At 35.3% G+C, this 18,945-nt stretch overlaps 1 protein-coding gene across 1 annotated transcript; it reads right to left on the bottom strand.

Moving 5' to 3' along the window:
- Window positions 1-1,574: 1,574 nt before the first annotated feature.
- LOC121415433 (aquaporin-9-like) lies at window positions 1,575-12,204 on the bottom strand. Its single transcript, XM_041608636.1, has 6 exons — window positions 12,109-12,204; window positions 8,362-8,488; window positions 7,282-7,419; window positions 6,548-6,660; window positions 2,585-2,805; window positions 1,575-1,740 (listed from the first exon to the last, which is right to left on the bottom strand). Exons 1-6 carry the CDS (start codon window positions 12,202-12,204, stop codon window positions 1,575-1,577), a joined length of 861 nt encoding a protein of 286 aa, XP_041464570.1.
- Between the last annotated feature and the right edge of the window lie 6,741 nt (window positions 12,205-18,945).

Below are 18,945 nucleotides of genomic sequence, written 5' to 3'. Positions count from 1 at the left end.
CAGACTTAAAGGTCAAGTCCACCTCAGAAAAATGTTGATTTGAATCAATAGAGAAAAATCAGACAAGCACAATGCTGAAAATTTCATCAAAATCGGATGTAAAATAAGAAAATTATGACATTTCAAAGTTTCACTTATTTTCAACAAAATAGTTATATGAACGAGCCAGTTACATCCAAATAAGAGAGTCGATGATGTCACTCACTCACTACTTCTTTTGTTTTTTATTGTTTGAATTATACAATATTTCAATTTTTACGAATTTGACGATTAGGACCTCCTTGCCTGAAGCACAAAATGTTAAAATAATGGAATTCCACGTTTTCAGTGAGGAATGAAACTTCATTTCACATGACAATAACGAAAAAAAATATGTTCGTATTTCATATAATAAAATACAAAAGAAATAGTGAGTTAGTGATGTCAATCAACTCTCTTATCTGGATGTAACTGGCTCGTTCATATAACTATTTTGTTGAAAATAAGCGAAACTTTAAAATGCCATAACTTTCTTATTTTAGATCCGATTTCGATGAATTTTGAGTGTTATGCTTGTTGAATTTTTCTCTTTTTATTCAAATCAAGTTTTTGTTGGGGTGGACTTGTCCTTTAACGTCATATAACTTATGCAACCAACCCGTTACATTACGGGACCAATGAGTCACTTTCAAGCAAGTTCTCGAGTTTCCTATCATGATGATCGCAGTCAGATCATGCAAACAGGACCTTGGCGTTATGACGTCGATGGCTCACCTTATAGAGTATCGAATGATGTTGTCGAAGTATTGTTTTATTTCATCGGGGATTTTTAAAGTCATATCTCCGAGAAGCGTGATGAAATACAGCCACAATTCAAAATCTGGTAGAAAATCGTTCCAATAGGGCCCGACTATATTAGCACATAAATAACTAATTAGCCCATTTGAAGTATAGCCTGTTCCTAAATGACTTCATAACTACTGAACTAGCCCAAGTATTCACAAAAACATCAAAGTTTAACAAGGACTAATTCTTTACATTTTGAATCTGAGGAAACAATAATTTTTAAACAGTATTCTTTTGACAGTTACTGTAAATTTTGATATATGTAAATCTCCATATAGATTTAACCAAGGCACATTAAGTTAGAATACATGTAGTTTATCTGGGTTAAAAAGGGGCAAATACTAGTTAGCACGATTTTTAAATGACTTTCCCCGAATGTGCAATTCTTGAACGCCCCTTACGATTAACTAAGCACATTACTTACAGGACAAATATACAACATAGGGGGTATATGCAATAAAAAAATTTTCAACACCGGCTTTTAGGACCAAGGCTTTCTCACCCTAGAAGTGGTGGGAGGCAAAAGATGGGATGGAAATGGACAAAGGGTAGATACGGCATACTACTAGGGTCAGAGAGAGAATCACTACACCGTGACACTGCAATTGAAATGGAAATTTCCTTGGCTGAAATATTTGATGACCCCCCTACCCCATCGAAATTTCGAAAAGGAATAATTTTCACGACAATTTCATACATGTGGATTTTGTGGAATCATCTATGGATTGTTATCATCATGGATACAATTTCTATTCAATGGTGGTTCGGTGTGCTTGGAAAAGTGGCAATGACTCATTTACTTTCTCTGCTGGTCTATGGTGAACTTCTATTGTTATATAGTACAACCATGCTCCAATAGGGCCACCGATGAAGGGAATGAATAGCGGTATCCACCAAAATTCGTCGCCAGATGCTCTAAAAAAAAAGAAAAAAAAATCAATGCAAAAGTTGATCCTTTCGTTATGATGATTTGATATGAGATTGAAATACAATTCTTGACTTGCTTCATACTCCGTGTCATTGATATTGGAAAGAAATGTTAAGTGTCATTTTTACCCGTTCGTTCGATGAGCGGTTATAAAGAAAAACGCCTAACAGGATAACATCAGACGTCAAGACACACATACACCACCCACCACCCACCCATGTATATCGTAAAAACTATTTGAAAAAAAAACCGTTAAGAACGTTTCGTCACACGGTATCACACACTTTCTACCGTAAATCACATTATTCACTGGATTAATAAAACATGAGATTGATAAATGAATACAATAAAAATGCTGCCGAATAATGACAAATATTATAATCGAGTGTGCATTGCTATAAATCGGCGCTTGTTTTTGAAATAGGGAGAAAAAAAAATAAAGCTGTCGACAGAGGGCATACCACGGGTTGATATAATATTTGTCATCATGATCGCCACGAGGTTATGACGAAAGCGCGATTAGGGTGTTTTGTCCCCTTTTCTGCTTGTCAAGATTATTTTGATGTAAGTTCTACCCCCTTCGAGGGACACTGAAACTTTCATGTCGCTTGCTTTCATATTTCTTGGAGCTACTTCATATTTTTTTCTAAGAAATTTAGCTGCTATTCCCAGATTTACGTCCTTATACCGATTGTAGGCGAAAGTAAGGAACTAGTTCAGCATTGCGCTATGTAAATCAATTATGATATTGATGTTTTCGCTTTTTACATTCAAAGGGGCGTGTTTGTATGGTCCTGCAGGTTAGAAAATATCACAACATGTATTACTCACGTCAACCAAATGTCGTCTCCGTAGCCGACAACAGCGGTGAAGAGTCTCGGGCTAAAATCTCTTGCAGGGTTGACTGCTGCACCTGCATTGTAGCCGTAGGATATATTGACAGCAAGAAGAAGCAAACCAACCGCTATCGGTTCAAGACCAACGGCTGGCTTGATGTTTTGTTTATCAAAGATTGCAAATATACCACCGACCAGAAGAGCTGTACCCACAAGCTATCAAAACGAGAAAAATAAGACATGAACATGATGAATACAAGTATGGGAGTAAGTTACGAGCGACTGTACGAAAGAGCCTTTCTCGTTCACCAGATTTTCATTGATGCTCGTGATTTCAGAGAAAGGATGACAAGTCGTTCATGAGGTCGCTCGTAACTTACGTATAACTTTGTGAAACACCCATCTGGTTTGGTGGGAATTGTATTACTGCGTCTTTTGAATGACTCGTAACACTCAGTTATAAAAAGCCACGCAATGATATATATCAGGGGTTCTCAAACCTTTTCTTTGAAGGGCCAGATGAGACTCCAAGTAAACCAGAAGGGTCCTAGATGCCCTCTTTTGCAATCTGGCCCTTATTTTGGGAACATTTAATCTAACAAATTTATAACAGTTTCAAATGGAACGCAGGCATAATTAGAAAAGATTTCAAAACACAGCAAAAGTCAATATTAATGATAACAAATTGTAGAACTTTAAAACATATTAAAACGAATCTAGATTGTACCTATACATACCGGCTTATGTCGAAAGGGTGGGTGCTGTCGCGTTAGGGTGCGTCAACGCGAACGCGAAGATTCGTCCAAAGCCCCCCGGTTTGGCCAAAAGGGTGCGTTGGGAGCGCCACGTCGCGTTGCGTTCACTGGAACGCACCCTTTCGTCCAAAGCCCCCCGGTTTGGACGAAAGGGTGTGTTTAATAATAATGAATAAATAAATACAAATATTTATAAGAAAGCTGAATATAAGGTATTTTGTCAAACATTGCCAATTTGCACGTAAAATAGTGGATTTTCAATCATTTAAAGCATTGACAATTTGAGGAAAAGAAAGAAAGTTCAACTAAGAATAATAATAATAATAATGATAATAATAATAATAATAATAATAATAAAATCAGATACACACCCTTGCAATAAGCCACTTGGCGCCAATTTTTCACTCCAAATTCATTTCCATAAATTCACTCTTTGGGGTGAAAATTATTATTATTATCATTATTATAATTATTATTATTGTTATTATTTTTATTATTATAAGTATTATTATTATTATTATACAAACAACACGCACATATTATTATAATTATTATACACACAACACGCACACATACACAACAGATACATCTCACAAAATATACTGAGGCAGGGTCTCAAGTGTAAAATATAGTAAGGTAGGGTCTGCAGAGTTAACCGTTGTGAATGCTGACCCGACATCAATTTTGGCCTTGCCCTTCCAGGACACATCTGCCGTAAGTTTTATAATTTGGGGGACACCAAATATCTCCAGGTATACGAATGTTTTCCTTTGTAATAGATATACACCTGCAAAGTATAAAATTGAAGGTAAGTTACTTTTTTTTATTTGAAAGAACCTTGAAATCAGTCATAATTTTTACATGTATCAATATTACACCATAAAAAATTTCCACCGAAAAATCCTCATGCAGCATGCCGTCATCGTTTTTTTTTTACCTTAAAAAAAATGTTTGTGCCATATGATGATTTATGTTCCTTTGCAAATTTCACATATCACTCGTCTTTTTTGTTTGTTCAGCTTTCTTATAAATATTTGTATTTATTTAGTCATTATTATTAAACACACCCTTTCGTCCAAACCGGGGGGGGGGGGGCTTTGGACGAAAGGGCGCGTTCCAGTGAACGCGACGCGACGTGGCGCTCCCAACGCACCCTTTCGGCCAAACCGGGGGGGGGGGGGCTTTGGACGAATCTTCGCGTTCGCGTTGACGCACCCTAACGCGACAGCACCCACCCTTTCGAAATAAGCCATACATACCTGGTATTGGGGAGACAGATAATGTCTTGAAGTATCAATATTTTTTGTAGTCAAAGTAGAATGAATAATATACCATGTCTGTTGTGGATGGGGCAAGCAGGGACCGTGGAAGGGGGGGGGGGCTGACAGCTCCCCACTTTTTTCAAAAACCATGTACAAAAACTTAAAACTGACCTTATGATTGTGATTTTTTGCATGACCAGACCCCCATTTGAAAACCATTTGGCTCCTACTACGGTATGAGTTAGTTCTTTGAAATGTTCATTATGGAAAATGTACTTTCGCACCTGTATGTAGATCCAAACATGGTGACAACAGCGCTGGTCATCCAATAAGAAAGTAGATCGAACAGACAGTAAAGACTCCACTAAACTTTGTTTAAAAGTCAAATTAATTTGACTGCCATTACTTTTATTACGGTTAGGTCTACGTGGATACACAATGTTATCATATTGAACTAAGGGGCTATGTTTCATATTGTGACTTAAAAGTGATTAAAAAATCCCAGCAGAGTCTCGCGGGCCGGATTGAGAAGCTCTGCGGGCCGGATCCGGCCCGCGGGCCGTAGTTTGAGAACCCCTGATATATATAATATACTTGTGTGTATATGTATGTGTATATATATATATATATGTGTGTGTGTGTGAGTGGGTGTGTTTGTAGGTGCCGTTGCCGAGTGGTCTAAGGCGCCTGGCTATACGTGGAAAGTCCGGAGTTCGATCCCCGGCCGCGGCACCTATGCCCGTGAGCAAAGCATTTAATCTACAAAGCTCTTTCATCTTGCTTTCAAATAAATGGAAATGCTATATGCATTATTGGTAACTAGGTGTGCACTTGTTTAAAAAAGAAAAGAAAAGAGTATTATGTTTCGGTGTGTGGGCGTGGGCCTGATGCGGGGTATTGTTTCTCTACTCTTCTAATTCTAATTAAGATTTTAAAGATAAATACCACGTGTGATAATGCTCTCAAAATCAGTTCGAATTAATTACTGAGAAATAAGCAAAATAAGCACAGAAGTACATAAGATGGGCATTTTCCCAAGTAACACTAACACACTGTCTCAAAATGCCTTTTTGTGTTATTTATCATCAGAATTATCGGTTTTAGCTAAGATTTCAAAAAAATGAGTTGACTTTAATATACCAGATCTAGATCTATGATATAATATAAAAGACATTAACTTACATTTTAAAAACTTCATCATGAATTAATTGATGACGGCATTTACTTTCTATTATAAAGGATAAGACCACCCCAACAAAAAGTTCAATTAAACGAGAAAAATCCAGCAAGCATAAAGTTTCATCAAAATTGGATATAAAATAAGAAAGTTATGGCATTCTAACGTTTCGCTTAATTTCACAAAACAGTTGTATGCACATCCTGGTTGGTATGCAAATGAGGAGATTGATGATGTCATCCACTCATTATTTCTTTTGTATTTTATTATATGAAATAAGAAATTTTCAAAATTGTCTCCTCTTTGTCATGTGAAACGACGATTAATTCCACCCTGAGCATGTTGAATTACCGTTGTTTAATATAGTATACGGTTCAGTCAAGTTGGTTCTTATTGTCAAATCTGTAAAAAAGGAAATATTGTATTTCGAAGAAAAAAACCCCCAAAGAAATAGTGAGTGATTGAAATCATCGCCTGTCTCATTTACATGTCACTTAGTTGTTTGAATCACTGTTTAGTGATAAATAAGCGAAATTTTAACATCTCCAACTTTGTTATTTTACATCCGTTTTAAAAGAAATTTTTATTGTTTTCCGGTTTATTTTTCTCTATTTATTCAAATCAACATTTTTTTTCTGCTGGGCGGGACTTGACCTTTAAGTCATTTCTAGGAAGTTTTAACGGTGGAGGGATTCTAATCAATCTATAGAGATCAATATTACACATCCTGAACTATGCAGGGACTACAATATATACCAACTCACCTGATCTGCAACTCCTGCTTGTATTGTTAAAAATGGTTCGGGGTATGTTGCAAAGATTCCAGCGGTAGCAAGAGAACGATTAGCCTGTCCGCCCTCAATATGGTTTATACCATCTGTAAAAATATATAAAATCAGAGCAATGAGCTGGGGATGATTCTTGTTTAACTTACCCTCGAATGCATGCAGAGATCAATCAGAAAATCTAAAATGCAAGTCAAGCGTTTCTCACAAAAAAAACTTAAAAGCTCCCATCAATGGAATCAGTGGTACAGTATGTTAGAAAATAATTAGCAGTAGTATAAATGTTGTTAGACAACTCTCCTGATAGATAGATATGTATATGTGACGATGTTCGCAGTCATGATGATGATGAACATCATCACCAAGAGAATTTCTATAATGCTATTACTACTTCTACTACTACAACTACTACTAATACTAATACAACAACAACAACTACTACTACTACTACCACCACCACCACCACTACTACCACTACTAGTACCTCACTTCTACTTTAAATACAACATGGTGCTCTCACTTTGTGTTATACAATATAAATTGATATGATAATAGTAGAATTAAAAATAAACATAAAGATGACAATAAGGTTATTGATAAAATGATGAACTTTAAAGAAATTGTTCTTCTAAAAAAATGATGTGCTTTGCGCCTTCCTTCTCTACACTCTTATATTCGAGATTTACGATGGTTAAGAGAAAAACGCTTCTTACCGATGTAGATCCCATAAACTAGGGCAGCCCCAAGGAAAGCACCTATAAACTGAGCTATCCAGTAGACCGGTAGAGCTAGCCATCTTAGCCGACCAAGGCTACACATCGATAGGGTTACCGCAGGATTAATGTGACCACCTGCATTTTAAGTACATAACATTTTTTCACTAATGACAGACTTTGAATCCTTCGAATGTCAACAAAAGGCCTTTATATTCTGTCCTAGTTGTTCGTTCTGCCTCTTAAATCGCCGCATCAAAAAATAAATACTTTTTAAAAGTAGGAAATAAAAGGGGAAATGATGGATGATTCGTCAACTAGAATATTGATAAACAAATGAATTAAGAGGAACGCTTGATATTACCTCCATAAAAAAAAAATATATATTTTACTTTATTTTCTGAAATTGATTTACCGATCATTTAAAAAATGACTTACTGATCATTTAAGACTCCAGTCTAGCCTAATAGAAAAGTGGGACAAAGAGACACTTTTGACATCTTCGGAAAATATGATTGCATATTGGTACAAAATTATTCATATTCCCGGAAGGTTTTGGAAGATTTGGCACCATACCGTCATTGAATATTCGAGAAAAATATAAACAAAGTTTAAATCTTTCAAAACTTCTTTATTCTTCCTCTTGTCTCATTCAACTTCCATAAACAAAAAATAGAATATAATAGGAAAAATTGTATGTTAAAGATTTTTATACACAATGTAATGGAAGTTTTGTAGAGAGAGAGAGAAAAAAAACCTGCTTGTACAGTGCACATCACATTATGAATAGCCTCTCTATGCGTTTCAAAACGAGATATTGTTTCCCCGGCTGTAGCTCAAGCAGCCTTCAAGCGCTTAGTGCATTTCAAGGAATAAATTCATGCCAGTTACCCATTTACCTCACCTAGGTTGATTGGAGCACAATGTGGACAAATTTCTTGCTAAAGGAAAACTACGCCATGGCTGGGATTTGAACCCACGACCCTCTGTTTCAAAGTCCGGAGACTAATCCACTGGGCGCAGATGAGTACAACCGCATTCTCTTTAGCGTATAGTGTTTAGGGAAACAATATACTAAACCTGAAACTCCTCCGGTAATATAAATGGACACAGTTACAGCAAGAGCAGAACCAATGTTAGCTGACAGAGCACCACCCGCTTTTCCACCGCTCAGGACGGTCCTTGCTATAGCGCCATCTGTAATGAACTTTATTTAGAAGGAAAATTTGACAACTTGTGGGTACAATATGTTAGCGTATCCATGGACCTAATCACGATGGAAACTATTGTTACCAAAATGTGCAATTAAAACGGGATATGCCTGCACTTTTTAGACAATATGGACAGTTTTATTAAACACCTTAAAACAAAATTTGACAATCATTCTGGAGCAAAGATAATATGGTCGCATGTCATAAGGCCTGCCCAATTATGCGAATGGGGTAAAATGGGTAAAAAAGTATTTTTTGTAACATATTTTATATTGGATCACCATGGTCAGCCAAGAATTATTATTTCATATGGTCAGCTGGGAACAACTGTTATTTTAGTAATATTTGACTATTTTCTAGTCGTATTTTACTAGAACAGAGTAATTTCTAACTGGAAATTATGTCAGAAATGTGAATAGCATGTCAGTTGCACCCAGCCGACTAGGCCTACTTGTTTAGATTTTGATACAATATTTTGCTTTGTGCATTGAACGCTATTTTTTTCATAAACATATATTTCCAGCCCGGATCATTCTTTTAAGTTGTACGTGTCAATTGTTTTTTTTTTCAGGGATGGGTTGGGTCAATGAAGTGGGAGAATGTTGGAAGGGGTTGGGTTCACATTATTTAAAATTACTAACAATATGACTTTACTGTATGATTTTCATATGTATTAGTAATATCATGAATACAAAAGCATAACGGTGTCCATTTTGAAAAGATTTATAGCTATGATAACTTTGAAATTATGTGAAATACCATGGAAACTGAAAAATTGGAATTTGACATAAATAAAACAAAATACTTCGTAGATCGAATAGAGGAAAAAATGAAATGCCAATGAGATTCACAAAATATATTGGCAAATGGACCAAATGGGTATTGCTTAGACTAACTGGCGATTAGACAAATGGGTTTAGTCGATACCACATTGACCTCCTTACGTATAGGCCTAGAGTATTGTATTGGCAGTGAGAACGGACAATTGAGATTATGATCCTCGAAGAAAATAATGTCCTACACATTTTGGTAAATTCACCAAAATGTGCCTTAAAAAAACGTATTAATTATGTTTTAAAGGCCCTTCCAGTATATTTTAACGAGGTATGCCTCACATGGCGCAGGAAGTCCGAATATATAACACTACAAAACTTTATCGGCACGGATGATTACTTCTGTAAAAAATTGAATTTCACACATTTCTGATCCATTACTTAAGAAATAAGAACATTGTTCGCCTGAAAATTTCATGATATAATATAGGCTTGTTCTCAAATTGTTTTCCCTCCATGCTATTTTGATTATGCATACAAAACATATTATGAACATCATTTTTAAGAACCATACTTTAATACAGAGAAAGTGTGTGAGTGCGTATGTTAAACATTACTGCATAATTTATATGACATGCTAAACTAAAACTAATTTTAACTAAACGGCTTTCAATTTGTGAAACAAAGCTGTCGCCCACCTGATTCTCAGCCATCCATCACATAGGAAACTTGTTTCCTTTACAATCGTTTACTCTATTTTTCTGATTTCCTCTATCTCATGTAATTAACTTCCTCTAAAATAGTGACTCGACAACTAAACAGGATATAGGTATCGGATACATGGTACAATGAGTACAATGTCAAAAATACCTATTAATATAGTTCAATATTATGATTCAGCATGTTTATGTTTTTCATACAAGTACACTTGTGCTCAAAGAATAAGTGAACCCCGCCACAAAATGCACTCCTTCATACGATTTAAGACAACACTACAATGTTAAACAAACTTTATTGAATGTAATAGTTTGTCACCCGAATTTTTCAATCAATTATCTTAAATATTGCAGAACCTGAACATTCAAATATGATATGATATGATCATTTTCTGGTGGGGTTTGCTTTTGAGCACCAATGTATTTCAATTTACAACCCGCAAATATAAAGGCCTGATACAAATGCGAGGTAAAGAAAGAATAATACTCATCATTTCATTAGAAAAGGGGGTAAGCACATATTTAGACTTCTGGCTACATTTATTGATACATTAAAAAACATGGCTTTTGTTCAGGGGATTGAAGTAAGAAAAAAACTTGCCAAAAATGAATTAGAATTTTGAAGATTGTGCGCTTGAAAATAAGTCTGTTAAGACTGTATAGTCAATGGAAATGTGTTGGTTAAGAAATTGCATTACACTTTCTAGTGAGTCAAGAAGCTGCACACAAAGTGCATGCACGGGACTGTTTATATGTTTGGACCGAATGTATTAGCTGATTCATCATATTAGGATATAAAGAATATTCATTAACTGTGGAGATGACCGGCCTCTTTTTTCTTTTTTTTTTTACTAATATTCGCAAATCAAGAACGTAAAATCTCATTGTCATTTTTCATGATTCCCCATTCATGAAAATGTATTTTATCGTAATTTAGTCTATATGTAGGTATTACGATAATAATTATTTATGCGCCAATGCTCTGGTTCATATAACCTAATAGTATGTGTGATACTTATACCAAAAGCTTCAGTTTCTGTAAACTGGTTGTTCCGCTGACCTACGCTGGCTCCACTCACCAATACAGAGACTGCTGTCATGGAGGCCCGTACGTAAAGACAACGCATTAGCAGTAACGCGAGATCTAACCTTCTGCGCTACCCAATTTTGGGGATCGTTTTCTGTACATAAAATATCACATTTTTAGTTTAAAAAATTACATCCAACTTGACAAAAGATATACATGTATTTTGTTTTTACCTTAGACCGTAGTGAGTGCTAATTTCTTTCAAATGATGATCAAAATTATATAGTCATCACCGATCCTTTTTTTGGCCATCGTAAAGCAGCAAGCAAGAGGCCACCAGACCTCATCTGGCGCAGTTGAGAACACCAACAGTTGATACAATTTAATAAATATAATCATATTATTTTTTTTTACTTAAGATTAATATTTGTTTTTTATCGCTGACAATTGTAAGCGTTGTGATACTTTTTGTGTATAGCGAATATAAATAACAGTTATTATTATTATTATCTTGAATGAAGTCATCATCCTTATATACCTTTTACCCGAGTCTTAAAGTATTTCGTGATTCGTGCCGCTACTTTGAGCTTGTCTTCATATCGCTAATTGTCTTTGTGAGTGCGTTCGGAATTTGTCGCTCGCATTAATTGGCGGGAATATCGAAAATTCTAATTGGAAAGTCTTGATAAAAGCCTAACTGTAAACAACAAACTCCGCTGCCAGGTTTCTTTTTTTTCCTTCGGTGATTAAAAACAAACAAACAAACAAACATTAAACCAAATAGTGGCAACAATGGGCGTCGATCCGCTTGCCCTTTCTACTCATGGGGGGAATGGCGCTTTGTATTATTACGTAATATCACCCCCTCCCCCAGATGAATAAAACTTTCTGGGGATCGACAACGTTCTTGGTAACAGTTATTCCTGTCTAACAAGATACCTATATGCCGCATTTGCCCTACGGAGTGCTCAAGGCGAATGAAGAAAACAAGAACAGTCATGAAACCGAGCTCGTGTTTCTCTCAACAACTTGGTGTATCATCTAATCATATTATTATGATAAAATTAGTTAGTATAAAATATGGAGAAAGGTCAACTTACCACCAATGTAAACGTTCCAACAAGTTCTGATAGAAACACTTTGATCCACCAATTATTGATATGAAGTCGTTCTTTGAACGGTGTATCTGTAGTCATGTTGACTATACAAATGTGCACATGAATGCTCAATTGAGATCAAGTTAAAAGGTTTCGCGTTAACCTTTGATATAAAAGTAATGTCAGCGTGCAGTTAAATAAAGATGCACACAGAAAGAAAATAAACAGTTGTCACGTGTTCTTGGTCATGGGGATAATTGTGATTGTTGAGAGGAAAAATGGTTTCCTTCTTTTTTTAAAACTGATGATTTTATTGCAAAAAATCATTTTAAAAACCCTTCAAACCACTTGAATTCATTGAATTTGTAGAACGATAGTTTTATTACAAAATTACATTTTGAAACTATCGAATTGTAAATTAGCGAATATTTAAAATAATATTCGATTTTCTGTGTTTGATCAACGAGTATTCAACTCAATCTCATTCAGTTATTCGATAGATCTCTAGCTTGTCCCGGGGGTCAACGACGTTTTCAATGATTTTGTACTACCGCCATCTGTCGGTGAATAAATTCATAAGTATGGCCCCATTTCGTATGGATTAAAACGCCATTTACATCATGTACACGCACGGTACCAATAATGTATATCAAACAAGAAAAACGAGGAATGAAAGAAAGAAGAAAATTGCATTGATTTTATGTCAAGATTGAGAAGCCCACGTAGTGCGATAAATCATATCATCGGTATCTGCTTTGAATGTCCAAGATATGAGATAGTGGTAGTCATGGCATTTAATTCTTAAAATGTTGTACGAAAACAAGTATTTCTTTTTATAGTAAGAAAAATATCGACTTAAAGGGGAAAAAATCGATGTAAAACATTACTCACATCTGTAAGAGTACATAATAAGGAATATTGAAATATCCTGCCTTCGGCTTGTTTTGTACAGCTGTGACTGCAACCTCTCTCGGATATATTCCTTTATGTATTAATCATTTGTAAATTCCGTTGCAGCTGTCTAAATCATGGCACTGCAATTGAAAGAAAATCCAGTTTGCTGATAAACAACTTTTCCTCCAAGATCACTATCTATACACAAAAAAGTAAGTCCCCCTCAATCAAATTGCTGTAACTTTTGAACAGAATTATTTTGAGATATGATATTCCGTAGGTGGTTTTCTACACTCATTAAGCAACTCCTGGGGAAAATGAGATTGATCGGTTGAGTCGTGCATGAGTAATGGAAGATTGAATTAAAAATGACCATTTTTGAAACTCACAAGAGTCGTTTTTCAGATTGTGCAAATACAAATTTGGGCAATAGTTGTTTTTAGGTGAATTTTATTGTGTTAATGCTGTTTTACTATCCATCATTTAGAAACTCCACACACAATTTTGATATCGTATGTTCATGGTTGAGTGAGCACAATATTGCAGGGGCCGCAGAAGCGGGGGGGGGGGGGGGGCTCAGCCCCCACTTTTTGTCCAAAAGCATGTAGAAAAATGTAAAAATGACCATACAATTGTTATTTTTTGCATGGTCAGCCCCCCTTCTTTTGGCTCAGCTCCTCCCCTCCCCCTCCCCACATTTTCAAAACCGTTCCGCGGCCCCTGTTTTGTGACGTGTCATCATAGGGGTTTTTGGTGGTATCCTATACAACTTGTTATGTCATATTAAAATTTGAAAATGTTGGTAGCTCCCCCGATTATAGGCCCCTCCCCCATTTTATAGTTCTGAATCCGCCACTGATTTGTCCATGAATTTACCATGGTCATGAGAAATTGTTAGGAAAACAATACATTTATGCAGTTTCAAATCAATTCAATTCAAAATGGTTTATTTAGATAAAAACTTTCATTACAGCACAGAGTCGAATTACAAAAAGTTTTTACAATATAAAAGATTGAAATCATAAGGAATAAACAAAGTGTGGCATATAGCAACAAAAACATAATACAATAAAAAATAAATATGGTACACAAAGAGGAACTTATAAGACAAAATGTGTTCAATATGACGTTAACATCAATTACAATAATCACAGAACTAAAGCAAAAAATACAAAGTCATAGATGAGACATACAAATTATGCAAAAAAAGTACCAGATCATATACAATTAAGGTATAAATTAAATACATGAATACAAAAGAGATGAAGGATAAGGAGAAAAATATAGGCAGAATAACAAGAGTGAGGAGAAAAGGGACAGAAGATAAAAAAAACGAAGCAGCAATTAAATAAGGCGGATGAAAAAAAAAATAAAAAAACAAACAAACAAACAAGAACAATAGCATAGTAAACGAGATGGAGTAATTGATCAATAGTGAAAACAACTTATTTTGGAATACAGCGTAAATATATAACGAAACAAAAGAAGGACAAGAGAGAACGGTAGCGAGGCTACTATAAGAACTGAACTGTTTAAGTTATAGATAATTAGATTTCAACATAGTAAACTGTGAAGTTAAAAAAAGAGTAGAATTTGTCTGTATTGTACCAGATTACATCGTTAAGCAACAAAAAAATGAAAATAGAGTGTATAACGTTTGTGTGAAAAAGAAAATGGAGAAAAGCGAAAAAGGAGAAAGAATTGAGGAAAAAAATGATACGTGAAGAGAAGGACTGTGATAATGAGAAGGAAAATGAATAAACAGGCAAAGACCAAAGGTGAAAAGAAGAAGCAAGGGTAAAAGAAAAGGGAAGGAGATATTGAAAAGAATCAAATGATGAAGAAGGGAAAAAAGGATGAAGAAAGAAAGGGAAGAAGTAGTAGAAACAGAATGAGGGGAAGGATGGAGAAATAGAAAAGGTAATAAAGAGTCAAAGGGATAAGTGAGACACGAAACCACAAGCATTTAAGGGATTGACAAGTCCAAAGAGCAGGTAGGAAGGAACAAGTAGCATACTCACTCATCACTTATTACGGTAATGCACTATTTTGCATTCGTTTAGTTTTGCATTTTGGCTCAGGGATTAGGGGTTTACGTCTCAAGAATCTTGGATTATCTGGAGGGAAAAACGATTCAAATTGGTCTGTATTGAGTAGAGTTTTCTTAAAGAAATTCAAACTCGAATCTTCCCTTCTATCAGAGAGTGATTGAAGCTTCAATTCCACCAAGACATTATCGTAAGTAGAGTAGCGTGTGCCCATAACTACCCTTTAAGCCCTTTTCTGAACTCTTTCTAACCTTGTGATCTGCTCTTTGGTGAGTCCCCCGTTCCATACAGGAGCTGCATATTCCAGCACGGGCCTAATAACATATATAGGCTATATTGTCAACATATCGTCTTGGGGAAGACCATGGCGTTTCAATAATCTAAGCATGTGAATTTTGCTGTTGATCTCTTTATGATATCATTTGTGTTTTGGTCCCATTTTAAGTTGTTTTGGTTAATGACTCCTAGAATTTTGGTTGATTGAACAGTTGCCAGTTCATGGGTACCAATACAAACTGATGGGTGCACTTGGAAAGACCTTTGAAAGCAAACATTCATTTGCGCACATTTTATGGCGTTCATTTTTAAAGACTAAAGAGTATTCATTCCTAAGTTTTGGAATGTGCTCGCTCAACCAAGAAATTGCTAAAAGTTCGGAAAGTGTATGGTCATAGAAATGATGGATGATAAAAACAACAACAATTTAAGTCTCATTTGAAATCGAATTTGCTCCCAATTTTCACATTACTACCCTTCAAAATGAGTCTGTGACATTGAAAATACCAATTTTCCCCACTTTGATGCGTGCTCACTCATCCATAAATAAACAAATCGATTTCATTTTGGCACAGAATTCTGCCCATAGGTTTATAAACATTACTGCCAAATGACAAGACAGCCATGAAAAAAAGTTCCACCATATTGAATCGGGTTACTTACTCTAAAACATATGCACCCATAATGTATACAAGTCTATGAGAGAGGAAGTCAAAATTTTAACAAATAGGAAATGAGGGTTTGTTTCTTGGACAGTTTTTGCTTCTTCTGCCTACAGTTATTTTATGAAACTTCTCACATGGCTTCAGAGTAACACTATCCAATAGGCACGCACACCAAAATAAAAACTCGATACGGCACAGAGTGGGGCCAAGGCCTTGAACTTTCTTCTCATTTGCATAATTTTCGAATATTGTGTGCTCACTGATGCATTAGACATCGGGATTTTCATGAAATCAAATCAAATGAACCATGCAAAAAGGTTTGTGACACATATCCATAGTTACAAATTGCATTTCTTCCAATAGCGTAAAAAAGAGCCAATCACATTCCACATGTTCATTCAAGCGTGAATGTTTAATTAAACGCTTTGAATCATTGACACATGTTAATTGGTCATGAACATAGCGAAAATTTGATTAAAGATTAGTTTCAGTTTCCAAAATGAAACAATACTTGCCTATGATATTCGAAAATAGTATTTTTTGTTTTCAATAAATGTTCATTGAATCGTGAAACGTTGAATATTTTTGAAGACAATCTTCCCCAAAATAACTGTCATCATATTCCATCATTTTTATTGATAAAAATGTGTAATAAAATCCAATTATAGCAAATTTGGACTTGTGTTCATTCAACCTTGACATTTACCCGAAAAAGTTGTATCGTCTTTTCGAAAGTACCTTTTACAAGCCTTCTGACTATTTTTATGATGAAAATGTTGAATTAGTTCCAATAAAATGGAATCAAAGTCATGATATTTGGCTTGTGACTTTTGAAAAGTGACAATTTTGCCTTCTGACGGAGCTCACTGAAGCATGACGTAAAATACGTCCATAACATTCACTCAGAGGGTAGCTTATAAAATTCCCTACACGTTCATGTAAAAATATATTAAAAACTAGCATTGGTTCGGAAATTATTGATGTTTAAGGGGGACTTACGTTTTTGTTGTGTATATTTTGAAAAGAGATTGTAATACTAAATTAGAAATGAAACAAAAATTTAAGGGGAATATCTTGATAAAAAGAAGAAATGTGCCTAGTACGACTCTTCAAAAATGAGTGCATGAAAGTCGAATGGAATCGATATGTACTACAGACGGCAACATTGATGAATCATAAGAAAGAGGAATGACACATCGGAGCTCTTTTAGTTATCATCGACATATTAAGGTATTATTCTAGAAAGAATTTGGTTGCCAGGGCAGGTAATTTGGAAGATGATAAGCCCGTCACGTTGATGTTGGTGAGATATTGACTGTAATAGAAATGGCGTTAGAATTGGTTGTGGCTACCATGGATCTGTTGATGATCATTATTCAGATTATATTGATCATCAAAGGAGGCACCAGGGCATCTATTAGGATATGGGGCCGGGGCAAGACGAAAAAAAACATGACGTCATTAATTTGGTTCTTTCGAGCTATTGTTGAGTTACTCCACTTTACACCCTCATTTCTTATTTTTCCTTGTTATGTCCTCATTTCATTCTTTTGTGTCAGGATTTTTGTCCTTCACTATTTTATACATTATTACATCAAGAGGTGTTATGCATTGGCCTCCGTAGCAACCCATGGGATCACGTGGTAATGATTGCGAAGAAGTAGAATCTTATGGAGATGGTGACATGTCAGATGATGCTGTTGATGAAAATTGAATATGGTGCTGATAATTGAGGCCCTTAACCGATCTTATTTTCAATATTTGAATATGATGAACACGATTTTGTTTAATGATAATATCCAATAATGTGCGTTTATATTATCAATTTCTAAAACAAGCCTAATAAATTGTAAGTGCAATGCTCTGCTTTCGAATCAATCGATAGTTTTAGATTGAAGAGCACTCGTTTGTTTACATCTCTGGCAGGATGAAATTAAAATCAAACAATATATTGACCCATCGTCATTTCTCTTTACCATCCTGTCATCTTTATTTTTTCACCGGACTGAAACAGATGCAGCGTGGTACAGCGACAGAGTCCAAATGATGTATATATCAGCAAGCATATGGTCCAGGATTCAGGGCTCCCAATTAAAAAGAAAAAGCAGAATTCATAGCTGCATGTTATCATTTACTTTCTATTCATATATTTATATAATGCACTTTTAATGTTCCATATGTTTATTTTTTGTCACTCTGAAATTTCCTAAACAACAGAGAGTATCCATTCAGAAAAAAATCGTTTTGTTATCATGGGAAATTTCATTTTATTCATTTGTAACAGCAGATTTCGGTTTTATTTTATATTGGTACAAATAAAATGGATTCTGAACCTATAAGATACATAAACGGGATGTTACAACATTTGACACCTAAATCACAATTGGGAATTCGCATATTCTTCCATAGGGATCAGTCAGTTTCAGTTGGTAGCGGTTGGGGAACATCATTTTAATGCAAGAATAAAAAAAATATTTCAATGCAAGATACCGTCAAATCGTAAAAGATTTTTATCATTTCGAGCTGAGTTTTGATTTTTTTTTTCAATTATGAACATGACTGTAAAGTTCGGTTACACTTCGTAATTCCGAAGCTTCGTAATTCCAAAAGTTCTTTATTCCGAAGGTTCGTAATTCCGAAACGCGTAAATTGCCTATACCTCGATGTTGTTAATCCGAAAACGAAAAAGGGTTCGTTAATCCGAACATTTGTGGCGTTATTCCGACGCGACGGTTCGTTATTCCGAAGGTTCGATAATCCGAAAACGAAATAAGGTTCGTTGTTCCAAAGGTTTGTTAATCCGAAAACGAAATAAGGTTCGTTGTTCCGAAGGTTCGTTAATCCGAAAACGAAATAAGGTTCGTTGTTCCGAAGGTTCGTTAATCCGAAAACGAAATAAGGTTCGTTAATCCGAAAACGAAATAAGGTTCGTCAATCCGAAAACAAAATAAGGTTCG

This window comes from Lytechinus variegatus, chromosome 5, assembly GCF_018143015.1.
Source record: "Lytechinus variegatus isolate NC3 chromosome 5, Lvar_3.0, whole genome shotgun sequence".
NCBI classification, from domain to species: domain Eukaryota; kingdom Metazoa; phylum Echinodermata; class Echinoidea; order Temnopleuroida; family Toxopneustidae; genus Lytechinus; species Lytechinus variegatus.
The sequence above is the reverse complement of the archived record's forward strand: the minus strand, read 5'-3'. Positions and strand labels throughout refer to the sequence as shown.